At 41.0% G+C, this 26,991-nt stretch overlaps 2 protein-coding genes across 3 annotated transcripts in view; one reads left to right on the top strand and one right to left on the bottom strand.

Annotated features, from left to right (window-relative positions):
* Positions 1-1,674: 1,674 nt before the first annotated feature.
* On the top strand, positions 1,675-9,627 carry myl13 (myosin, light chain 13). Its single transcript, XM_086129525.1, has 5 exons — positions 1,675-1,823; positions 7,065-7,092; positions 8,070-8,219; positions 8,449-8,622; positions 9,305-9,627. Exons 1-5 carry the CDS (start codon positions 1,719-1,721, stop codon positions 9,409-9,411), a joined length of 564 nt encoding a protein of 187 aa, XP_085985651.1. The 5' UTR covers positions 1,675-1,718; the 3' UTR covers positions 9,412-9,627.
* A 3,793-nt stretch (positions 9,628-13,420) lies between these two features.
* The window catches only part of crhr2 (corticotropin releasing hormone receptor 2), a 44,219-nt gene continuing 30,648 nt past the window's right edge, over positions 13,421-26,991 (bottom strand). For both annotated transcript variants that reach the window (XM_086129939.1, XM_086129940.1), the window contains 9 exons: positions 25,958-26,064; positions 24,965-25,082; positions 24,739-24,892; positions 21,431-21,491; positions 21,153-21,225; positions 20,871-20,956; positions 18,118-18,253; positions 15,769-15,810; positions 13,421-14,142 (listed from right to left, as the gene is read on the bottom strand). In XM_086129939.1, the coding sequence (XP_085986065.1) occupies positions 14,002-14,142; positions 15,769-15,810; positions 18,118-18,253; positions 20,871-20,956; positions 21,153-21,225; positions 21,431-21,491; positions 24,739-24,892; positions 24,965-25,082; positions 25,958-26,064 (918 nt within the window). In that variant the 3' untranslated portion in view covers positions 13,421-14,001. The remainder of the gene's footprint in view (positions 14,143-15,768; positions 15,811-18,117; positions 18,254-20,870; positions 20,957-21,152; positions 21,226-21,430; positions 21,492-24,738; positions 24,893-24,964; positions 25,083-25,957; positions 26,065-26,991) is intronic.

The following is a 26,991-nucleotide window of genomic DNA, read 5'->3' as shown; positions in this document are numbered from 1 at the left end:
TAGGACAAAAAACAAACAAACAACAAACATGTCTGGAGCCGCAAAAAAATAAAAACCTTCTATAAAATTCACAATGAAGGAAACACATGCTGTATGTATGTAGGAGACTGAAATGTCTCAGAAATTTTTATGTTATTCATTCCTTTGTTGTGTGTTCACAAACGCCCCCATAGAATTGATTTTGTAATTTCCTCGCTTGATTTTTTTGTGCTGGTGTATTATTTTCGCTTTTCTTAGTGTCAGTGAAGTGATCATTAATTTCCGTTTTTCTGAGGCTGTCTTTGAACGCCTCTCAAGTCGAACGAGAAGAGAGAAGTCACGGAGTCTGACGCAGACGTGTCTGTTTGTCGAGACTGTTAAAATCGTCAATAAAGTGTACGTTTTAAAAACCAACACCACAGCTCTGCTTTTTCGGAGCTGCAACATGTATCTATATTGATTTGAGCTATATTAGCCTACTATCAAAATCTTTTTCCACGTTCAAACATTTTTTATAAAGCTCCAGGGAGCCAATAGATGTCGCTAAAGAGCCGCATGCGGCTCTGGAGCCGCGTGTTGCCGACCCCCTGTCTAGGCTCTAGACACTCTCTAATTACTCTTGTTCCGTTTTTGGCTCTTGCCTTTGCTTATGTTCTTCGTTATTAAAAGAAGTAGTAGTGCATTCACTGTAAGTTCTCCACGTGGTTTGGTCTTTGGAATACTTTTGTGACAAGCTATTTTCATTTTTTTCCCCCCTTGCCTTGTGCAAGCGCTTTTTGTTTTCCTCACTTTATTCCTGGCTTGTTGTCCAGCGTCATTATTTGTACTTCACTGGCTTTGCACCTATTTTTTGTAAATAAATGTTTTTGTTAGATCAACTATCCTGAGTCGACTTATGTAGAATCTGATTCCGTCCGGAACCTTCCGGACGCCCGACAATTTATTTACTTTAAATCAACTGACCAGGACTTATCCTCAGCTCAATGTGAGGAATTGTATAAGCACCTCTTATGTTACTAAAACAGGTTCCTTATTTGCTGAAGTGGTTCCAAAGAGAAGATGATTTATATTTAATGAAGAAAAAATTTTCATGTTTTAGTTCATTATTTTATTTTTTAAAGAAATATTTTAAAATATATTTTTAGGTATTCATTTTATGTATATATTCATGCCATACATCATTTTGTGTATTTTGATGTATATACTATTCATTTTTTGTGAAGATTTTAGTTTATTGATATATTTTTTAGAATGGATAGGATATTTCTTTTAATTGTATTTGATTCTGTATTGTATTTTGTCCACTCATCTGTTTGCGATTTTCTCAAAGGATGTGACACAAAAAAAGTCTCTATGTCGGACTTATAGGTAATACTTTGAGGTATTTTGTAATGCCATTTCTGAATTTATATATATTAGCTCAAACAAATGACCTGATACTGGCTTTTGGTGGGACATCTCTTGGGTTACCATGTAGGGTTCGTTTCCTTCTACTTAATATTTTGGGGTGTTTTTTTAATTGGTTATGATTTGGTGTCAATGGCCACTCAAAACTTGTCCTAAATAGAATCACAAAGCCATGTCCTTTTATAGAGCTCCCACTGTTGTTGGCAGCATCATCAGGCATGTAAGGGGTGGAGATAGCACCTGGGTCCAGCAGTTAAAGAGGCCTAATAGGCCACCGCGAGTCACTTGTAGCTGGAACGAGCCGCCTCATCACGTCTTGACAGCCTCCCGCCATGGCCCCAAAGAAGAAAGACGAGCCCGCACCTGTGGCTGCCCCCAAACCGCCACCAGAACCAGAGCGTCCCAAGACCCCCGTGTTCAACCCCTCATCTATTACGGTAAAAAAAAATCAAAACAAAACAAACATATAAGAGATTAATCTTTAGGATGTGTTACAATTGTGGGCATACAAGCACTTTTGTATGCATTGAAATGCATGAGAAGGTGAGCATGCTGACGGATGCAGCCCTAAAATGCCACAACGCTCGTCTGGAACATCACAAACATGTGTCTCATTGAAGAGTTGCAATTGCGGCAAGGAAATGAACCAATTATAACAACATGGGTGTGGATGCAGAGCAATGATGTCACCGGGCCCAATATAGCAATAAAAAAAAAAAATCAACGGAGGGCAATAAATGATAGTCGGTACATTACAGCTTATTGTGGTAAAAACACAAGTCACTCAAAAACGCCATACTCAGCAATATAGGCCTGAAATGTCAACTTAATTCCATCTGTTACTTCAGATTGATAGATAGAGTATGCGTTTTCACTTTTAAAAGCATCACACCATGTCATAGCATGCATTATTTAAGGTTAAGGAAAGTTGTCGACGCAAAGTATTGCAATGTGGAGTTGAAAGCATTTTCGGAGAAATAAACATATCCAAAATACAACATGCCTGTGGATGATAGGTAAAATAGTGGAGAACGAGCTCATCTGTAACATTTTTGACATTGGTGTCTCTAACTTTGAGCTCTTTGGACTTTGGGTGTTCAAACTGCTAAGCAAACTCGCTTCAAGTATCCACTAATCAATGGCCTGGAAAATGCCTGTGCAACACAAATCTGAAATTCAAGAAGAGAAATGCTACAAATCACCTCATGGTCTGGCTCACTTTAAAAATGGCAATGATAAGCACTTGTAGCTGATAGTGAGTGAAAGGTTTCTCTTCAAAACATTTCAACACAAATGCCACGGTTCTGTAGGATGTAGAACCTACACTAACTACATTAACATGAGACTAATATTACAAAAGTACAAATAGTGCCACCGTGGACTCAAAACTCATCTTCTGCTCTACTTCCAGTGTCATCTTATCAGGTGCATAAGACTGTCACTTATGCTATTTATTTCCTCGTCATTTTTGTTGACAGCAGTTTCTGATGACTTTTGTTAAGCGTCGAGCAGCTGGTGGGCTAAAGTTCTGCAAAGTTAGTTTTCCTTCAGTACAGATATAGCTTTTGAGTGGCTTAATAGTTGGAGCAGAAGTGTGTTCGATAGAGCACTAGCTTGGTTGTGTTGATGAAGCTAAACCTGGATGTCGGTTAGTCTACTTATAAAAGTACAAACACACTCAAATGTCTCTGGACGGTATGGCTTATTGTAACCCAAAAAAAGCACTTGAATAATTGCATTTAAGTCAATTTAGCTTGTGGCAAATTGTATAATTCAACAAACGTACCCCAAGCAAGTTTGGTACAACTGTCCCTGAGTGCATTAACAATGAGCTAACTTGCCTTCGAGCTAACAGTTGATGCATTAACACTAACAATCTCTGTGCAATTGAGCTAAACAGTCACATCATCATCCTGGTATGCGTTTCATGAGTTCAATTGCAAAGCAGGCTGTGGAATCACAAAAATAATTTGATTTTAGCTCAAAATTATGTTTTTCCTCACAGTTTTTACTGTGTCAAATTTATGACACTACACTTTCAACCACGGACGAAGGACTGAACTAAGCATGTGCAAGGTGAATCCAGTGATTTCTTTCACCTCAGAAAATACGTGTAAATGCTGACAGGCTCGATAATTACATGAATTTACGACTGTCACACTATAAGATTGAGATATCTTGAACAATTAGTAAAAACATCATAATGTGCATGTAAAAATGAAAAAAAAAAAGAGTAATAATAACTGGAAGCTGGACCAGTCTTGTCAGGTATAGCATAGCATGGCATCCATTATGTGAGATTGAAATGTATTTAACAGAATTGGAGTTGGCAGGGACGAAATGTGTTGTAATGTGTATGAAATAAAGCAACAATAATAACAACTAGAAGACGTGTTTTGAGGGCATCCTGGGACTGGATCTTACTGCAATCTTATTGCAACATCATCATTGCTCGACTCTTCTTGATCTTTAGCTGCTACTTATTTGGTTGCCAAGCGCTTGTGAAATGCGGGGAGGAATGATGATGACGAATAACAACCATGGGGAAACAAAAGATACGAAAGCATCTATCCAATTTGACGAGCAGTACTTGACAGGAGCATACCTGTCAACTTTTCGGAGCGCCAACCTGTATAAACTACCAAAAAAATCCTTAGAAAGAGCAAAAAATCCTTATAACATACAATTGTTTTGTGTTTTTTGTTATTGTAAAGTGTCCTTGGGTGTCTTGAAAGGCGCTTATAAATAAAATCTATTATTATTATTATTATTATAAAAGCATTTTATATGTCAAAATAACGGCAGAAAAAACCCCAACGAAATTTTCAATGATATTATATATTGTAGATCTCCATAATACAATGTCTGGTTAATGTCTAATCATCATTCTAGTTAGTGGCATTACTGTGTTCAGAGTTGTATTCCTGCGTTACTTTTTTTCACCAACTCCAAATCATTTTCAATCTGAAAATTTCCGGGTTTTTTTTTTCACCAAATCATTTGGAGTTGGTGAAAAAAAACCCCGGAAATTTTCAGAATCCGTATGATTTGTGCGATACGGCCATATACGTAAGATTCACCACAAAATCCGTATGAACTATGGCTAAACCGTTTGAGTTGACAGGTATGCAGGAGCGAGGCGAAACCAAACAAGTTTGGAAAGAGCAATAGAGCCACCTTGTGATGGTGCCGAGACGGTGCAAGCTTCGTGGCGCGTTGACATTGGCCGTCACATGCAATACCCATTACTCAGGATTGATGCGCGCGATGTGTGAGAGCAGCAGACCAGCCACACAATATTCACCATATTTTGCGTCAAAGAGCCGTTTTTCGAGGCAAAAAAAAAAAAAAAGACAAAAAAGCCACAACCTAAGCTGACTGGAGAATAAGAACAAGAATAAGCAAACCTTTATTCGTTTCACAATGGAGAAATTCCCAATTTTCAGCAGCGAGGTTATGAAAGGAAGAAGTAGGGAACAAAAGGTATCGGAGCTGCTGTAAAGAGGTAAAGTGTTCCCCCTTCATATTTCCATTTTAGTTCATTTAAGATGAAATACCACTTAATCTGTGCTGTATGTTGCACATAGAGAACATTTGACAATAAAGTTGAACTTGAACTTGACCAAAGACCTGTTTTGGATCAAGGAAGCACAGTGACATCTCGACTGTGAGACAAGCTTTATCCAAGTTGATGAGGAGCATAGTTGAGCGCGGGTTGTGAGTGGAGGATTATTTTCTTTTTTTTCATGTTTCATAAAACTACAGTATTTATGATCATTTAGATTTGTATTCTATTTACATGACTTTGGCTGGAGCCCATCCCAGCTGCCTTAGAGCAGGAGGTGGAGTACATTCTGAATTGGTTGCCAGCCAATCGCAGGGCACAGAGACAAACAACCATTTCCACGCAGGCATGGGGAAAAGATGCAAGCACCACACAAGAAGTCCGCGGCCCGAAAGCGAACCTTGGACCTCTGAACTACGGAGCGGTCCTGCTAACCAGCAGTGGCGGTTCTGGATCAATTTCACTGAGGGGGCCGGGCTGGGGCCAGGGGTTTTGATGAGGGGGCACATTCAACCCAGGGCTAAAAAGACAGATTCGAAATCTTATTTGACTTTTTTTTTCTTCAGACTTTGAAATTGTAGTCATAACATTACAGTGATGAGAAAAAAAAACAGTATTAGGAGGGCTAAAATGTCTACAAGCGTAACAATACGCCGTGGCCATCTGTTGAGAATATTCAAGCCAGGGGATGATATGGTACCAGCCTGCCGGGGACAAAAATTGCAAATACACTGAAGCTAGATGTTTTACATGCATATAATTATCCAAATTTTAAAAGGCTATGTCTTATATATTGATCCTGTTAAATAAAAATTAAAATAAAAAGGGAGACTAAAAAAAATTACACACACACACACACGCACGCACACACACGCGCACACACACACACGCACACACACACACACACGCAAATAGCACTCGTGTCGTGGTAATTTCCTTCTCTGCGGACTGCTTCTCATTTTCCCGCTCATTTTTAAGTGGCGCAGCGCACTAAAGGGTCCGACTAGAATAATAAGTCACGCACTTTGGTTCGACCTTTCGCGTCGGCGACTCGGCGCGACTACGTAATTTACGCTCGGAGGGGGGGCCACAGGGGGGGCCAGAATCGGTGCTACAGGGGCACTGGCCCCCGTTGCCCCCAGAACCGCCACTGCTAACCAGTCCCTCACTGTGTCGCCATCTGCACTAATATACTAATATATAAAAGAGAAGATGTAAAAGATAAAAATAGTTTTTGTCAATTTTGCTGATGCCCTGCGACGTTTTGATTTCAAGTCAAGTCAGCTTTTATTTTCAAATATGCTCTGTGCTGTATGTGCAAACAGTTACATACAGCACAGATGAAATTACTTTCCTCCCTCAACCACAGTGCAAACATGTAGTGCATTGAACCCACACAGCTAAAATGTACATACATTTACATACGGCATAAATATATCCATCCATCCATCCATTTTCCGAACCGCTTGATCCTCACTAGGGTCGCGGGGGGTGCTGGAGCCTATCCCAGCTGTCTTCGGGCAGTAGGCAGGGGACACCCTGAATCGGTTGCCAGCCAATTGCAGGGCACACAGAGACGAACAACCATCCACGCTCACATTCACACCTAGGGACAATTTAGAGCATTCAATCAGCCTGCCATGCATGTTTTTGGAATGTGGGAGGAAACCGGAGCACCCGGAGAAAACCCACGCAGGCCCGGGGAGAACATGCAAACTCCACACAGGGAGGCCGGAGCTGGAATTGAACCCGGTACCTCTGCACTGTGAAGTCGACGTGCTAACCACTGGACTACCGGGCCGCCGCATAAATATATAAATATGTTAAATAAAAAGATAATAATAATAAAAAACAAGATTTGTGTTGAATATAATAGCAGCACGCATGAGCTCACGGTCCTCATGGGAACGGTCCTCATGCAGTCTGCAGTGTTCACAGACTGCATGGCCTAAAATTAAATAGACAGTAGCTGACAGAGGAGCCAAGGTCAGCGACAATGTACAGCAATGACGCGAGGCTGCAACTCGATCTGATAGAAGCACTGTTGTTGTTTCTTGTCTTTCAACTTTTTTAATCTGATACATGTGGCCTTTTTTTTTTTTTGTCTGTCCAGCTGGAATTCACCCCTGAGCAAATCGAAGGTATGCTTTTAAGGCCTTCATCTTGCATGCTATTTGTAGGAGGGCCAAGCCATGAATTGACTGATCTCATTACTAATGTGTGGAAAAACATTGAGACAACAGCTGATCATCACTGCTGGAATTCAACACGCCAATGAAGTGAATGGAGGAAGGCCTTTATATAATGAGATATGGATCGAATCGCCTTTTAGTGGAGAGATGCGCACCCCTACTAGTCAGCTATTTTTACAGCCTGAAAATGCATCTTCCCTTTGGATCACATGTGTCAAAGTCAAGGCCCGGGGGCCAGATCTGGCCCGCCACATCATTTTATGTGCCCCCTGAAAGCAAATAATCTGTCAACTTTCACGATCCTTGCTTAAATCTGTACTGAAATCTCAAATTGTCATACGTAATAAATACCGGTGACATTTTCCAATAATTTTGTTACCCCATTTATACTCACTTGAGTAATAATTGAATAAATACTTAACTGATTTCAACACTAGCGAGCCATCTTTTTTTTTTTTTTTGTGTGTGTACAAGTCATAATACGATGTGATGGTCAAACATGTATTCGGTTTCACTATCTTAACGGTCCGCCAAGGGATGATGTAACTCCAAAGTGGCCCGCGACACAAATGAGTTTGACACCCCTGCTTTGGATAGTCTGCCGGTGTGGTAGCTATAGTGTGCCTCATGGTAGGCTGTGAGTATGTGCACTTCACAGAGAGAAGGATGAAAAGCAACGAGGGGACAAATTATTTTAATAAGTCATGCTCAACAGCCAGTATGTGGACCAGGGCTTGGCAGTGCCATGGCTACTTTAGAGTGCCTCGTTGTCCAGGTGAAGAATTTTGGCTTTTTTTTTTTTGAATGTCTGACTTGACAGCCAGTGTGTGCAATGTGAGTTCAGACTGGTGTGGCTGTTCCAGATCTTGTGATGGTGGGAGATATTTGACACAATTAAAGATTGTTGCTGTTTTTTGCTCTAACAGATTTCAAAGATGCATTCCAGCTGTTTGATAGAACTCCCAACAATGAAATGAAGATCACCTATGGTCAGTGTGGTGATCTCATCCGAGCCTTGGGACAGAATCCCACCAATGCCGAGATCATGTACGTGCTTGGGAAGCCCAAAGCTGAAGGTGTGTCAAGTTTTTGGCGCAAATCTGGATGGACGTGCTATTGATTGATTTAAAAAAAATAATAATTAAGATTATTACATGGTCAACAACAAATACAACAAAACCAATTCTAGTTTAAAATGGATTTGAATAATTTCCAGAGTGAGTGAGTGTGTGTGTGTGTGTGTGTGTGTGTGTGTTTTAGTGTTAGTATGTACGTGTGTACCGAATAAAATGTCCTATGTTGCAGACATGCAGTCCAAGATGCTGGACTTTGACCAGTTCTTGCCAATCCACCAACATATCTGCAAGGCGAAAGACCGGGGCACCTTCGAGGACTTTGTGGAGGGCCTGCGGGTATTCGACAAAGAGGGCAACGGCACCGTCATGGGCGCTGAGTTGAGACACGTCCTGGCCACGCTAGGTAATCATCACCATTTCATGTACAGTCATTCCCACTCCATCGTGGGTTGCAGGTGCACAGTCTCACTGTGTAATGGATTTTTTTTTTTGGTACAGTTTATAACACTATTTTGTTCTGTTGCCCACTTATTTTGGGTGTAATTCCATTGTTGGCTACTAGGTGGTGGCACACTCATTAAATTGACACTGGAAATTTGAAAGAAGAGAGAAAAGAGGATGTTTTTGCTGAAAATGATTAAATGTGAAATCTTCTTAAATCCGTGTGATTTACGCCACTAGAAACCGACGATAGGTTCATTTTATCATTTCCATTTTGGGCATTATTGTTGACTTATCTTGTGAGATGAAAAATTTGTTTGCAAAAAAAAAAAGAGATTTGTGTACTTTAATTAATTAAAATAAAAAGAGGAAATGGTACATTGTCCACTATTTTTGGCATATCCATTACTTTTGCTCCCTCTCAATGTATTTTGTGTTTAAATGTGTTTGTTTTATTTTTAAAATCTCTAAACACCTTGAATAATAAGTGTTTTAAATGCTATAAAAACATGTTGAGTGAGTATTTGTTATGGGCTTTCTAAATTGCAACTTTCACTTATTTCAATGCTTTGCGATGTCCAATTGAGATGTAATCCGATCCAGTGATGTCACGAAGATAAACTGAGAGTTGTGGCGTCTTTTAGGTGAGAAGATGCGTGAGGATGAGGTGGAGCAGCTGATGCAAAACCAAGAGGATGCCAATGGATGCATTAATTACGAATCTTTTGTCAAGTATCTCATGGCCTCTTGAAGGAGACATGATTTCAGAGTCCACTGTGGTGCTACCTAATTAGGTGTTATGTTGACAATTTGCATTTGTTGGTTTTCCTCCTTCAGGTCATTGGGACAACAAGAAAATATTAAGTGTGACTATCAGTCTGTCTAGTACCATTGGTGATTATTGGCTTGTCTATCGTGTAACGCAAGAAAGAGAAGAAATACAGAACATTTCAAATATATACAATAAGTTTGAGTGTGTATTTGTTTCCTAAATGAGGCTCCTACCTACAATGTGGTTTACTTATTATTTGCAATAAAATACTTAAGTTGTAAATCAATATTACAATATTTATATTTCAAAATGTACAGTTATTTTAGGAGTGCAATTAAAAGGATGCTATTTCATTTTCAAATAATTACAAATAATGATTAAAAAAAAGTTATGTTCAATAAACCTCTGCACAACTTAATAGATTTGAAAACGTATTTTTATTAATAACAATGCTTCTAATTAGGCTTGTAAATTTTGTACTGAATGGCAAGAAGATGAAAAAATTAAAAAATATCTAAATACACATTACCTCATCTGTCAGTCAAATAGCATGTTACTTCATCATATTTAAAAATGAATAACATTTTGGAAATATTTTTGGAAAAGATGAAAAGCACATTAGCATTTTTTAAAATTTGATCACAGCAACTTATGAATTAAAATCCATCACACCAATAAAATACCAACATATATATATATATATATATATATATATATATATATATTCCTTCCTGTCGGGCCTTCCTGTGTGCAGTTTGCATGTTCTCCCCGTGCCTGCGTGGGTTTTCTCTGGGTACTCCAGTGGGTTTTCTCTGGGTACTCCAGTTTCCTCCCACATTCCAAAAACATGCATGGCAGGCTGATTGAACACTCTAAATTGTCACGAGGTGTAAGTGTGAGCGAGTTGTTCGTCTCCGTGTGCCCTGCGATTGGCTGGCAAACGGTTCAGGGTGTCCCGCGCCTACTGCCCGAAGACAGTTGGGATAAGCTCCAGCACCCCCTGCAACCCTTGTGAGGATAAAGCGGTTCCGAAAATGGATGGATGGATGGACATTTCCTTTATGGAAATAGTTTATCAGCACATTGGCATATTTTAATACTGTAATCTTGTACATTTATTTAGTGAGGAAGAAGTCACGTTTCAGTTTTAGAGTCATAATAACTTTTCACTTTCGCCACATGATGGTACTGTAGTTCATTTTCATTTCATAAGACACTGGATGAAATATTAATTTGAGTTAATTACTTGTACAGTAGTATAACAATTGAAAAATGAAAAAAGTAATAAATACATGAAATAATTATTTTCGGAAAGATAATATGTTTATATGAAAATACTATTTAAATAATCTTGTTTTGCATTGTTGCAGGAAGCAAAAAAAAAAAAAAAAAACAAGTACCGGTACTGTACAATAAATATATTTTCTGACTGTTGCCTGACATTAACCCTCAGATTGGTACCAAAAAAATGTGTGTGTGTGTGTGTGTATATATACAAATAAAATCCTCGTCTCACCCCTCGGTGGTGTCCGTCCCTCATTCAGCTCGGGTCCTCTACCAGAGGCCAGGAAGCTTGAGGGTTCTGCGCAGTATCCTTGCTGTTCCCAGCACTGCACATTTCTGGACTGAGATGTCCGATGTTGTTCCCGGGATCTGTTGCAACCACTCATCTAGTTTGGGGGTCACTGCCCCGAGTGCTCTGACCACCACAGGCACGATTGTCACCTTTACATTCCAGGCTCTCTCCAGCTCATCTCTGAGCCCTTGGTATTTCTCGAGTTTCTCGTGTTCCTTCTTTCTGATGTTTCCATCACTTGGGACCGCTACATCCACTACAACGGCTTTCCTCTGCCCTTTATCTATGATCACGATATCTGGTTGGTTCGCCATTACCATCTTGTCAGTCTGGATCTGGAAGTCCCACAGGATCTTCGCTCTGTCATTCTCCACCACCTTCGGAGGTGTTTGCCATTTTGACCTTGGGGTTTCCAGTCCATACTCCGCACAGATGTTTCGGTAGACTATGCGTGCCACCTGGTTATGGCGTTCCATGTAGACTTTCCCTGCCAGCATCTTACACCCTGCAGTTATGTGTTGGATCGTCTCAGGTGCCTCTTTGCACAACCTACACCTTGGGTCTTGTCTGGTGTGGTATATCTGGGCCTCAATGGCTCTGGTGCTCAGGGCCTGCTCCTGAGCAGCCAGGATGAGTGCCTCTGTGCTGTCCTTCAGGCCAGCCCTCTCTAGCCACTGATAGGACTTCTTGAGATCGGCCACTTCAGTTATGGTCCGGTGGTACATCCCGTGTAGGGGCTTGTCCTCCCATGATGGTCCCTCTTCCAGCGCCTCATCTTCTGTTCCCCATTGTCTGAGGCATTCTCTGAGTACGTAATCCGTTGGAGCCTTCTCCTTGATGTATTCATGGAGCTTGGATGTTTCATCCTGGACAGTGGCTCTCACACTCACTAGTCCCCGGCCTCCTTCCTTTCGGCTTGCGTACAGTCTCAGGGTGCTGGATTTGGGATGGAACCCTCCGTGCATGGTTAGGAGCTTTCGGGTCTTAACGTCCGTGGTCTGAATCTCTTCCTTTGGCCACCTTATTATTCCTGCATGGTATCTGATCACTGGCAGGGCATAGCTGTTTATTGCCCGGGTCTTATTCTTGCCATTGAGCTGGCTTCTTAGGACTTGCCTCACTCGCTGGAGGTATTTGGCCGTAGCCGCTTTCCTTGTTGCCAGTTCGAGGTTGCCATTGGCTTGTGGTATACCGAGGTACTTGTAGCTGTCCTCAATGTCTGCTATTGTTCCTTCAGGGAGTGAGACCCCTTCAGTGCGGACTACCTTTCCTCTCTTAGTCACCATCCGACTACATTTCTCAAGCCCGAATGACATCCCGATGTCGCTGCTGTAGATCCTGGTTGTGTGGATCAGGGAGTCTATGTCCCTTTTGCTCTTAGCATACAGCTTTATGTCATCCATGTAGAGGAGGTGACTGATTGTAGCTCCATTTCTGAGGCGGTATCCATAGCCTGTCTTGGTGATTACTTGGCTTAGGGGGTTCAGTCCTATGCAGAACAGCAGTGGGGAGAGTGCATCACCTTGGTATATGCCACATTTGATGGACACTTGGGTAAGTGGCTTGCCATTGGCTTCAAGTGTGGTTTTCCACATCCTCATCGAGTTCGCAACGAAGGCTCTTAGGGTCCTGTTCATCTTATACAACTCCAAGCATTCAGTGATCCATGTATGTGGCATCGAGTCATAGGCTTTCTTGTAATCAATCCAGGCTGTGCACAGGTTGGTACGTCGGGACCTCCAGTCTTGTGCGACTGTTCTGTCAACCAGGAGCTGATGTTTGGCTCCTCTGGTATCTCTACCAATGCCCTTCTGTGCTTCGCTCATGTATTGATCCATGTGTCCACTTATCTTAGCCGCAATGATGCCTGACATGAGCTTCCATGTTGTGGAGAGACAGGTTATTGGCCGATAGTTGGATGCGACTGCACCCTTTGAGGGATCCTTCATGATCAGGATCGTTCGCCCTTCGGTTAGCCATCCTGGGCGAGTCCCATCCCTCAGCAGCTGCTTCATTTGTGCTGCTAGGCGCTCATGGAGTGCTGTGAGTTTCTTTAGCCAGTAGGTGTGGACCATGTGGCCTGGTGATGTCCAGTTCTTCATATCTGAGACTCTTTCCTGTATGTCTGCCACTGTTATGGTAACTGGGTTCTGTTCAGGGAGGTTGCTGTGCTCCTCTCTCAGGGTCACCTCACATATATATATATATATATATATATATACTGTGTGTATGTATATATATATATATATATATATATATATATATGTATATATATATATATATACACACGCATATATACTGTATATATATATATATATATATATATACACACATATATACTGTATATATATATATATATATATATATATATATATATATATATTTGATGTGTGCCATATAATATCTGTAAATGTAAAATTTTTTGCCATCAAAAGCCCTTTCACAGTTGTGTTTGGTTTATTTTGTAATTTCTTGGTGTCACATAAGACAAAAATAGTAGCATCAAAGTCACCATTCACTTTGACATGTTTCATTTCATGTTACAGTATGTGCTTGGTGAAACCGACCCATGTTCTACCGCTGAATACTAAAGAACTTAAAAGGCCAGACACAAACTTTTTCTCAACTGAAAGAAGAGAGTCTACCGGTACTCTTTCTTTTGGTGGGTCTGGTTCCTGTATAATATCACAGAACACAGTATCACGCGAGTCATGAAAGATCAGTCAAAATCCTCCAAAATGGCTGGCAATGCGGGGAACTCTGCTTTGAAAACGGTTGGCAGTAAATGAGTTAATGACCACAACTACCACTGACGTGCTTCGCGTCGGCCAAGACCCGGAAACCCTGGTCAGCGGTCCCAGCTCTTCACATCATGACTTTTGGACAGCAGTTTGCCATTACAGCCAATGACCACATGAGTGCGTCAATGTGCAGCTGTGTGTCCCCATCTCGCGCATTAGCCAGAGTGCGCGCGAGCGTGTGTGTGCGAGTGTTCACACAGCGGTGGTCTGCTTAATGCTGTGGAAGCTGACCCGCGTCGGGGACGTGGGGATGGACATGGCCCGCGCCACTCGCACCCGCAGGGCGTGATTGTCTTGCCAGCGGTGCCAGCGTTTCCTCACTGCAGAGCGAACCTGCGGCGACAAAGTAAAAAAACAAACAGGTGTTCGTTTATTTAATAGGGTAACTTCAAAGCCAAATGTTGGATGACATCAACTCACTTTTTTTGAACTGCAGTACAGTACTTATAAGCTTCTTGTCCCATTAAATTATTTTCCGTTCAACAGAATTTGATTTTTTGTTGTTAATTGTTGTTGTTAACGCAAAAGAAGTAAAAAAAATAAAAATACAAAAATCAGTTTTCAGTACACAGTCGTATAATATGTAGAGTAAATTGTTTATGTAAAAACATGGAACTCAAAACTGATTTTTTTTCGGACAATTGATTGCCTCAATAAAAATGAGTGAAACTAACTTAATATGACAGAGTTCAAAATTATCCTGCAAATGATGTTTTTTTTTCTGATCTCCGCAATCAATGCAAATGACATGATTCTCAAGTCCTCAAGTTTCAGAGTACAATTTGAATGTTTTTGAACAAATTCCCCAATTATAACTTACGACGTAGAACCGTACGAAATGAATGAAAACGTTGAATTTGTATCAATTTAAAAAATTTAAAGTTAAAAAAAAACATTATTTTATGAACAAAATAGATGCCAGACAATGATGCTATATCATGATCCTGTCTTGATCATGTTTCAGCTGCAGCTGGAGTGAAGGGCCTTTCCCTCCAACAGGCACACCTGTGTCACGTTCCCTAATCAAGCCTTGCCATTTATTTAAGGACTGCCGAGATACCTCGTGATTGTCGGATTATTTAGCCTTGCTCACGACTCTGTCTCCAAGTGCTTCATTTTCTTGATGCTCTTGACATGTTTTCCCTCATAGCCTTGCCTCGTTCATTGTATTTTTGTTCTTGTAAGTATTTTGCCTTATGTATTCTTGGTGTATGTTTATGTATTGGATTCTCTTGCCCTTTGAGTTGAGAAGCAATTGATGTTTTTCTTGCTCCTTGGCTTTTGCAAGCGTTTTTGGTTTGTTCACGCATTTCTCTTGTTCTTTGTTACCACCGTCCTTAGTTGTACTTTGTCGGTCTTGCGTTTCTGTAAATAAATATATTTTAGTTCTAAGGCTCTTGTTTCTGTCTACGCTTGTGGAATCCTTGCTCTGTCCGGAATCCTTCCGGACATGTGACATTATACAGATATATTTTACATATTTTAACAAACACTTAGGCTAGATTCATTTTTGTACTTGCAAAAACACCAAAGCACATTATAAGCACATTCACATTTTTGCTGAGCACATAACAATGGCAGCCAATGTTGGAGGTGTATCAAAACAGGCACACAGGAGTTGATCGTTCAGCTCTTCGCACTGATTAGCGAGCAGTCACAGAGTATTTGATTAACGGCAGCAAGCTTGTAAATGCACCCGGGACAGCACGAGAGGCGAGAAAGAGACGCGACTCAATTAGCGTTTGATCGCATGAAACAACCTCATGAAAATGCATCAGGCGATATTAGCACCAATTGTGTTTTTCTTCATGAAAGCCACATCACACATGATTGGGTCTAATCTGCTTTGGATAAATAAAGAAATAGAGCAGGGATTTGAGACTGTTAGTAAATATTTGATTTCAGCTGGATCTTCTTTTGACAAAAGAAAGAATGAATGAATGAATATGCTCTACTCACCTCCCCGTTAAGGAAGCAGTAGAAGACAGACACAAAGAAACCCTGCGGAAGAGCACACATCAGCGCCATACAGTGTAATCACGGCGCAATTAGATCACACGAACGACATAATGACACATCATTGCTCTCGGTAGAATGAAAGACATTCACATGCAGCAAATGGCGTGAACCCCAACGTGACACTTGAGTGTTCATGAGGCTTACAGTATAGCTTCCAAGAACTCCACCATTTCTTCACACCTGTGTGTCTTCCATTATTCATGTCTGGCTGTTCCTTTGAAATATCTGTGCAGAAATGGCTAACATTTTTGGATCTAAGTTTTATCCTATACCGGTTTTGTTGCGTATACCATTTTTAGGTGAGAGTGTTTACATCACAAGTCGCTGGTGGTGTAGTGGTACACTCCCCTGACTTGTGCGCGGGCAGCGTGGGATCAGTTTCCACTCAGTGGCAGTGTGGATGCGGGAGTGAATGGTCGTTTGTCTCTATATGTGCTCTACGATTGTTCAGAGTGTGGTCTGCCTTCCACCTGAAGTCAGCTGGGATAGGCTCCAGCAACTCCACAATCAGGATAAGCGTGTTGAAAATGAATAGATGGATGTTTATATCACACTCATTTGTGTTCACTTCACACCTGTGATTACTTTTAGATATGTTTTATATAAGATATCCTTTTACAGAAATTTACAGCCTACAGCAGCAAGAATGTGGGTAGAAAGAAGAAACAACAAAAAACAGCATATACTGTACTATTTTGTGTGTGTGTGTGTGTGTATGTACTAGTTTTAGGTGTGCATTTAAATCCCAAATGTGTGTATACCATTTTGGAGTGAGCATTTACATCAGGGGTGCCCATTACATCGATTGTGATCGACCGCGGACTGGTCCCAAGTCGATCGCGAGGGGCATAGAGGAGAAAAACAAACAAACAACCATTTGTGTGTCTTTGTGCATGTTAGTAATATATTTTTGTCTTCATGTACACTGCACCCTAATCATCCTATCAGTCTCATTTTCACAAAAAGTACTTAAAAAATAAAATAAAGCAGGTAAATCTTTAACCAACGGTGGCGCCTGACCTGCGTCATCGGAAGTTGTTAGCGCTCCGCAGTCTGCAATTGCAGCTTGTGATCAGCGCTGTTGCGCTATATCTTTTATTGTTATCATTATTTGTTAGAGGAATCTATGAGCAAAATTGTATCATGTTTAAAGCTTCATTTAATCTGGGCACATCTAAAGGATGTGCGTATCCAACACCCCCCCAAATGCCTGTGCACAAAGGCGCCGGCCACCTGGCCGGAGGGCTGTTGAAGTCCACAATTAGCACGTCAATACAGGTGGGCGATCACAGGGGAGAGGGCGAAACTCTGTCACAAAAGGGGAATGAATAATTCGGGAACAGCGGTTGAACAACAAAAGACGAGTTGAGAACACCCGTCGCACCCAGGCGACATTGGCCATCCGCAAAGTCTGCAACATGTTAATTCGATGTAGACCAGACAGAAAAGGCGCCTACGTACTGGTGGTTCAATGTTTAAAAAACAGGTAACCAATCACTACCGGGGGTGCGGTATGCAAATATCGGGGGCAGTGTTTTCCTTGTATGTTACAATAAAAGTCTGAATTGGCGGGAAGGGAGCTCGAGAGTGTGTGATCATCGGAGCAACTAAACCATCGTTCGCTCTCAGGGATCCGCTCCCGACGATATTGAAGACAATTTTCCATTTTCTGACATTATTCTACTATGTACATGCTCACTTTAAAATGGGATACACACAGCTGGGAATTAAATGCACACCTAAACATTGTATACACACACACACACACACACACACACCCGCGTGCGCGCACGCACGCGCGCGGGTATGAAGTTCATGTATACTCTATAGCTACAGTATGTATACAGTTTTTGGTGTGTGCATGTAACTCTACATCCAAGAGGAAATGATACTGAAAACAGGACCCAGAAAATGATGCTTATCAGACGTAGCATGAATAACAACTACAATAACTTGCTTTTTTGTGCTTATGTTGATTGGTGTGATTGTGATTCAATAAAAATCATGGGCCGAACAGCCTCCTAGAAAAGTTCCAACGATTGTATTCCTAAAATAAGTGCATTATTTGAAGATAGCGGGTGGAGAAATAGCCCCAGGAGAGCAATCATGCCCACACGGCCGACTTATTTGTGACAGCTGAAAGCGCAAAACAGCGTGGGGATGTCTACCGTCCTCTCATCTTCCTCCCCCGCCGAAAAGACCGGCCGGAGGAAAAAAGTTTCAACAAGAGATATGAAGGCAGTCGGCGTGAGTCCCGCATTGCCTGCATCGTCCGTGCCATCCGCTTACCTGGAACGACTGCAGGAAGGAGTTGAAATAGACAAAGACGATTTGTGAGATGTCGTCCCCGCCAGGGTTGACGAAGAAGAGCATGTAGGTGATGCCCAGCAGAGGAAGCAAAACCAACGTGGCCTTCACCGCCTTTCTGCAGAGGGAGCAGCAAGGCCAAGAAGAAAAATGACATTTAGATATAGAATACAATAAGCTGTTGAGTCAAACTTTTTAATTTGCGTGGGTGGTCTGGATAAATAAAGGATTACTAGAGACCTGTTTTCGATTTTTGCATTTACTTCGCATGCTCCAGTGTTTTTGGTGTGTGCATGCATGTGCACGTGTAGGTAGGTACCTTACATTTGTGTGTAAACCTTTTCAGTGGGCTGTATATGCCTGATACTGGATCTGTGAGAGTAGACCAGGGGTGTCAAATTCATTTTTGTCGCGGGCCACATTGTAGTTCCGGTTTCCCTTGGAGGGCAGTTACGAATTTTGGAAAACCATATAAATGTTTAATCCCCGATACATATTACATACACAGCACACAGAAAATTGATGAATAACTCGTTTTAAAATCAGAAGTCAAGAATAATAACTGTTATTGTGGATTACATATGACAATATTAAATGTTGGTTTTGACTTTAGAAAGCATCACGGAACTCGACATTTTTGATTTGCTTTCGCGGGCCACATACAATAATGCAGCGGGCCAGATCTGGCCCCTGGGCCTTGACTTTGACACCTGTGTGCTAGAGGGTAAACGTTTTTGTAATTGCTGCCATCTTTATTTTGAAATACCATGCCTTTTTTTGAAAATGAATCCTGGAAGTTTCGTGTTAACGAATCTCCATACGCTTTGCGCAGAAACACTTGCGGTAGCGGCATTTGCCCTGCGTGTTGCTTACTTTTTCCTCATCATCCATCATAGTTTTGCCAAAGCTGAGTGAATATACAAAATTAATGTAATAAGTTAATTGAAGCATGACATTTTTGACGAGAAGACTTATTTCTGGGAGAAGACTGCCGTTGGTTGAAAGTAGGCCAAAGTGGTCAGTACTACTTCGTATTGTCTAACGTGATTAGCTTTGACGCTAAGCAAAGCTATCTTTATTGTAAATGTAATGTTTTGGGTTTTTTTATGTTGTATTTCTGAACTTTCAGTTCTACGGTGTGTTGCGGTGCAAAAAATATCCATAAAAGGAACTGGACGGCATACAATTTTGGACAGCATGATGGATCTGACTTATGATGGATGCAACTTTCAGAATGTGTGACCTCAGGTTTCTAAATAGGGTTTCAAATGAGGGTTGGGGTTTCCAAGAATGGTTTCAAACTAGGGTTAGGATTTCCAAGTAGGGTTGGCTTTTCCAAATAGGTTTTTCCCACTAGAGTTAGGGTGTCCAAGTAGGGTTTCAAACCAGTTTTGTGGTTTTCAAAGTAGTGTTTCCAGGGACGGGTTAGTGTTTCCGAGTGGGGTTTCCAGCTAGGGTTAGGGTTTCCATCTGGGATTAGGGTTTCCAAGCAGTGTTACAAATGATAGGGGTGGGTTTTTCAAGTAGGATTTCGAACTAGGGTGCGGGTTTCAAGTAAGGCTTCAAACTAGGAAGTGGGTTATGAATTAGGGTTACAAAGTGAAGTTTCTGTTTTATATGAGGGTTTTAAATTAGGTTTAGAGTTCTAGAGTAGGGGTTCAAGCTTGGAGTATGCTTCGAAATTATGGTTTCAAACTGTTGCTTCAGTTTCTGATTAGGATTTCAAAATAATGTTTGGGTTTCAAAGTTTGCTTTCAAACAAGGGGTAGGGTTTCAAATTGGTGTTTGGGTGTCAAAAGAGGGTCTGGGTACGATGAAGTTAAAAAAAATGGGGAAAAAGTAACAAGAAAAGCACACAGAATTAGAATTCTTCTTTCATAATTATAATAATAATAATAATATAATAACCAATTTTAATAAAACCACACAACACATTTACATAAATACATGTAAAAAATGGTAAAAATAAAAGTACTTGTTTTTATTCAATGGAATTAATTTCCCATAAATGTATTGCAACAAAAGCCAGTAAAAAATAGCAAAGAACGTTTTTATGTGATGCTGTTTATTTCTTACTTTGTTACTGCTTTGAGGTGTGGCATCTGATGTCAATATCTGAGTCATCCTTCCCTTCTGCAAGATTTGAGCGTGAGTGCGGGCGCATACGCAAATGTGTGTGTGTGTGTGTATACATGGGTGAAGGCGAAGAGCTGCTCAGCAAATTGTGGTCAACAACAAATCAGTGATCTGACAACAAGGCACTCAGACAGATTGACACATGATCACATTAACACAGCCAGCACCGATGCACCATCAAGTGTGACATTTTCCTTTCTAAAAATAGTCCATTGCTGACGTGTCTTTAAATGAAAACTAATGTGCTTCCAGATGGTGAGCAGCTCAACTCCCCCTCGTGAGATGAGCTCGCCTAATGAAGCACGATTAATATCAATAATGCATCCCGGAGCTACGTGCAACAAGAGATCTGGTGAAAATAAACGCACCGTCTAATGTGCGCATTAAAGGATACATTTGTGGAGACTGAAAAGGTCTTATGAAAAAAAAAAACAGATCTTGAAATTACATTCAATTTTTTTTAATTGAATCTCATTGACTGTACCGAAAGGAAGCGCTTAAACGTGAAAGCAGCGAATTCGAAGCACCAGTGAATGTGTGCCGCCACCATCCAGGATTGTGGTACTTTACAAAAGAAGCCGAAGAAAAAGCCTGCTCACCTGTACTGGATGGTTTCTGAGGTCGTCGATGCCCTCAGTTTGGTCATCAGGATTCGGACGATATTGAAGAGGAAAACAAAGTTTATCTGGAACAGAAAGATAGCAAATCAAAATGCGAAATGATGGGTTGGAGGCTTTGCTCCGCCCACAAAAAACAAAAAACAAACAAACAAAAAAAAAACACTTTGTAAATTAGCATCAGCTACTGCGCCACTTACATTACTTTCGTGAAATAACCAAACACAACAAATCTACAGTGCAGAGTCCTGCAGTGATGCTGACCAGTAACACAAGAATGACAGGCCCTTGGTAAATGTAGTCGATGTATTTGCCGGGGTCCTTCCCGAACCAGCATCTGTTGAGGGGAAGCACACAGTAAACGACAAGGCAATACACTTCAATGACTGAGCTTGAGTGCATCATTGACTTGAAGAAATTTGGATTTACTGTCACAATATCAATAGAAAATACCGATGTTGAATTTGTCAGATTTTTTTTTTCATTTTTGGTTAAATGTTCTAAAAGCTAAACTAATTATGTTCACTCATTCAACCACCTACTTTTCATTTTCATAATACAGCTTCCCAATGCTCCAGGCTATTATGATGGGACACGGTATACCTGAAAAGGAAGGAGGATTTCAAGTGACTGAATTCAAGATCACAAATAACCGTATCATAAAAAACATTTCACAAGGTCAACTTGTCGCCAACATAAAATGTTTTAGCGACACAGGCAATGTTTTCGGTAACATTTGAATATTCTTATTTCCCATTGTAAAACAATTGCGAGAGCGGAGTAAAAAAGACAAGCATGTGCAATATCCTACAACAACAACAACAACGATAAAGCTCAGTCGGCAAATACAAAACATGCCCACATGTGCAAAAGGCAAATGACCACCTTACAGAAGGATGAAATGACCATATAGCAAAAATTACCAAAAGATAAAAAAAACATTAGTCTCCAAAACTCTTAAACTTTAAAATCGAACGACAGAAATCAAATTCTAATTGCCTTTGGTCAATTAGAATTTGGTGTACAATTTTATGTACCTGTACTAGTTAGATATGAAAGAATGCTTGTGGGTATAAGCCTCATCAAGCGAGAAAGACTGCGTGTTCCATGTGTTCCCTTTTTGATCTGACAGCCCTGCGAATTTGACTAATACACGAAAACCCCCCCTAAAAACTCATTACCTTCAATTTGCATCAATCGCTGTGACATTAGCTCTACCATGAAGAGCAACAAAACAAACAAACAAAAAAAAACCAAGCAAATGCAAAACACTTCATATTTAAAGTGCTCATTTGAGACCATTTGTTTAAAAACAGAGAAAGATGTTTTGGGGGTTTTTTGTACACCCTTTTGTTTATTAAACAGTAAAGAACAAGTTGTTGCCCAGTCGTTTTGTGTCCAAGACTCATCGTTGCTCTGGCCTCAAAGGCGTTTTGTCTTTGTGAAGCAACACCAACATGAATTTCCTTGTAAATGTAATATTAATGAATATTGTTTGATATTTTACTTAGTGTTGCTAATTGTATCAGTTATTTTATTTCGTCATTCAAATTATGAAAATGCATTGAATTTTATTCAAATAAATGAACAGAAATTAACAATGATAAAGTACATATATTCTGTCTATATGTTTTAATGAGTCAAGTGTGTCAGGTAAAATTATGTCTTTTGTAAAACTAAAGTATTTTTATTAATAGGAAAAAAATATCAAAAGAAAATTATTGCATCTGTACTGATCCCCTCTAAAAATAGCTGATAATCTCTGCCTTAGGGTAAATAAAATGCCCCGAGCCACTGGGTTTCCCCCCCTCCTTTCTTTAAAATTCATTATGTGTATTTCTATCATGAATAATAATTTAAAAAACTGATAAGAGTGACTTACATAAATTGCAAAAATGCTCTGGAGCTGTTTTTGTAATGACGAGCTGACCTTCCATCAAACCGTGTTATGTTTTTACCTAATTGCCTTGGTCATTAACATTTTTATAGCATCAAGTATTGGTGAAGTGCGCAAAAAAAAAAACCTTTTCCAAAGCGAGGACCCACATGCACAATTAGAGCATGACTGGAAGTTTTTTTTCCAAAAACTACACTGCTGATCACTATTAAAAGTAATGACAGTGCTGGATGCTATGACAAAGGAGGAATTGAAATTTAACGAGGTCCCTCCCTCGCCTGAACATAAATGTAGGTCACTTCTCCATTGAACTCAGCTATTCGTTTCTTGGGGCACAATCTCATCGAGTTGATTCTCAGCGCCGATGAGCTAGCATCCGTCTCATCTGCACCGTCACATTTACCCCCCTCCCCTCGCCCCTCCCGCTCCCCACTCCGACTCATTCTATAGCCAGCGAGAATACGTATAACTAGCCGTGACATAAACAGAAAGAATGTCAGACTTTTCAAGGACGCGCCTGACAATGTTTACGTGTGCATTTCGTATGCCTGGAGGGAATACGCGCTGAGACGCTGGTGCTCCCGGAAAAAAACAATGCGAAGCGAGTGCAAACCGTAGTGACATTTTCCGCGTGGTTTTCGGATGAAATAAAGACCTGGAGGATGAAATGACACAAGTACAGTTGAAGCTCCAAAGCCTGACACCTTCAAACAGTGTGATGAAGGACCATAGAGCAGGAAAATGGAAACACCCCTACGGCAGTTACATGGAAATCACGCAACGCTACCTCGTCACGACCGTAACACTGTCTGTTATGGATATTAAAAACTAAACAAAACAATAATCATGGATCTCATTCCTCAAATAGGTTGCAAACCAGGAAAAAGAAATAAATACTTGGTAGCTAATTGCAATTGACTGACCGCATCTGACAACACTGCAGACGTGGCGTTATTCTGCTGCACACTAATGGGCAGGTGAAGCTAGCGGAGTCGTACATTAGCCGAAAGCTACTTGAGACTAACCGCAATCACTACTAGTCTTAATAGATTCATTTCAGTGCCGTGGAACTAAAGCAGAGGCATAAAGTGAAGTTTTATTGCCAGGTTAACCGTCTATTCATTATCCGAGCCGCTGATCCTCACGACGGTCGTGATCCACCGCTTAACTGCTGCTCTATACGGTCAATATGTAACAGAAATATTAAAAACATTAGCCCGACTAAATGGAAAATTATCTTGCATATTAAAAGTTTCAGCGGCACGGTGCAGGATTGGTCAGCACGTCTGGCTCACAATGCCGAGGTTCGATTCCGGGCCCTGGCCTTCCTGTGTGGAGTTTGCATGTTCTCCCCGTGCCTTTGTGGGTTTTCTCCAGGTACTGCAGTTTCGTCCCACATTCCAAAAACATGTGTGGTAGGTTGATTGAAGCCTCTAAATTGCCTCTAGAGGAGTGATTGTGAGCGTGATTGGTCGTTTGTGTGCCCTGCGATAGGCTGGCAACCCGTTCAGGGTGTGTCGCGCCTACTGCCCAGAAGACAGCTGGGATAGGATTCAGCATGCCACAGACCGTCGTGAAGACAAGCAGCTCGGATAACGAATGGATGGATTAAAGAGAGTCTTTTATATTTGATGTTATTAAACACCTGGGAAATATGATTAGTTGTGAAAAAAAATCAAATCAAAACTGTGCATCATTCACTTTGTATTTATCAGTTGTCAACATTGCAATCCGCAAAGGGATGGCCACTAATCGCCATGGCAACCCAGTAAACACCATCTGCATATGAGCAGCGGCACGTCCTCACAAGGTAGAGCAAAAGGTCATGAATTATATTTTTTTTCGTATGAGAAAATGACACACACCAGTAATTTGGCATCGTTCTACGCAACCTTTTCAAGCAAAAAGCAGAGATGCACGTACGGGAATAACATGTGTGGGATATGCACTTACACCAGCCAATGCAGAGGAAGACCCACTTGCGCAGCTTATCAGTGGAGTAGGTCATCACGATGGCCGTGTGTAGGTAGCAGCCCTCCACGAACATCCAGAAGAAGTTGGTGACCACAAAGTAGTTGTATATGGTGGTCATCAGGCGACACCAAGGCTGCCACAAGGTAAAGACATCACGAGCGCATCGATTCAGTCAAACACAGCGCAGCCACCGAGCGACGCTTACCTCGTTGCTCTCGTGGATGTTGTGGTCAATGAGCTGCAGCAGGAACCACATGACGTTTCTCAGGATGAAGGTGGTAATTAAGTTCCAGTGGATGATGTTGCGCAAACACCGAATGCTCCTAAGGAGGAAAGATGGTGGATGAGTTATGTGTCCTGGCTGGTCTGTGATTGCCCCGGAAAAGCTTGACGAAGCGGCTGGGGAGATGGAAGTCTGGGCTTCCCAGCTAAATTTGCTGCTCCCGCAACAGGAGTGGAAGTGGAAGGAAAAAGATGGGTTGGATGGATAGATGCAAAAAATGTAATAGTTTCCAACCTTCTGGTAACTGTCACGAATGATTCTTTGATGCCATAGTGACAAGACAGAAACAAGACTGCGGTCGTCAACACTTGTGACTCAATGCCAATTGGCAACGACTCATTATCCCGGTGTTGCACAAGATCACGCCTGTATTCTGTTGTAAGATCATTTGCAACATGTGCTTGTTTTTTTTTCCCTTCCAGGCTTTCATTTGCCACAGTTTTGTTTCTTTAGCACAATGTATATTACTGGCGAACCTGAACAATAACGCTCGAGATGGGATATTTACTTTGTGCATTTTGGGCCCACATCCAAGCAGATTTCACACCAGCACAAGCAGCTGCCATCTTTTGACATTCCCACCTCATATTGATTATTTCAGCCTTTAATCGCAGTCAGCTGCTCGCTACAAACAGTGCAGCTGAGGCCCACTCTGTCCTAGCAGGTGTAGGTGTATGTTTCAAGTTGGACATGCAAAGAATCACAAAGGCTCCGGTGAAGGGAAGAAGAGGGCAAACATTCATCATAAACGGCACATATGCATACGGTGCTGAGCTGCCGCAATCTATTCAGTTGACATGAACGACCTTATGACAACGAATCGAGGAAATAGGAGAAGAACATTCCAGAACATCTGCTGCTTTGAGATGGCATGCATCGCACATAGGGATGTTTGCGCACTATTTCTGTACTCGCCTTAAGCACAGGAAGAGGATGAAGGCTACTAATAGCGCCCCCACAGAGATGCAGTGGCCCAGGTAGTTGATGATCAGCGCTATCTTGTAATGCACTGGATACATTCTCTGAAAGACAACATGGAAAACACCCACAAACACATGGATTACATTGAGACTATATATCACCATTTCTTTTTGATAAAATGAAATAGAATAAAACACTCTTGCCACGTTTCAACAGTGCAGCTCTGCATCCGGCTAGCAGACATTCTGGCTCGCAATATGCATTTGGCAGGATGTCAGACTCGCTAACACATTTGAAACAGGATCACGCGAACATAAATACTAATGTAGAATAAATCCATCCATCCATTATGGGAACCGCTTATCCTCACCAGGGTCTTTTGCGTGCTGGAGCCTGTCCCAGCCGTCTTCGGGCAGTAGGCGGGGTACACCCTCAACTGGTTGCCGGTCAATGTATATAATAAAATGAACTAAAATAAAATAATATAAAATAAACATAAGCAAAGGGAAAGTGTGTGTATTTGCATCACACTCTGGCTAGGGGATATCTTGACTAGCCATATGCTATTGAAACGACGTCAGACACATTTGAAACAGCATCATGTGAACATAAATGCCAGTGTAGAATAAATAAACAGAACTGAAATAAATTAACAGGTTAAATAAACATAAGCAAAGAGAAGTGTGTGTATTTGCATCACACTCTAGCTAGCGGATAACTTGGCTAGCCATATGCTATTGAAACGATGTCAAACACATTTGAAACAGCATCATGTGAACATAAATGCCAGTGTAGAATAAATAAACATAACTAAAATAAAAGAACGGGTCAAATAAACATAAGCAAAGAGAAGCATGTGTATTTGTATCACACTCTGGCTCGTGGGTATCTTGGCTAGCCATATGCTATTAAGCTATTGAAACGACATCAAACACATTTGAAACAGCATCATGTGAACATAAACGCCAGTGTAGAATAAAAAAAACAGAACTAAAATAAAAGAACAGGTTAAATAAACATAAACATAG

The sequence above is a fragment of the Hippocampus guttulatus genome, chromosome 14, assembly GCF_054856545.1.
Source record: "Hippocampus guttulatus isolate MCC_2025c chromosome 14, RoL_Hgut_1.0, whole genome shotgun sequence".
NCBI classification, from domain to species: domain Eukaryota; kingdom Metazoa; phylum Chordata; class Actinopteri; order Syngnathiformes; family Syngnathidae; genus Hippocampus; species Hippocampus guttulatus.
This window is presented reverse-complemented; position numbering and strand designations above follow the sequence as displayed.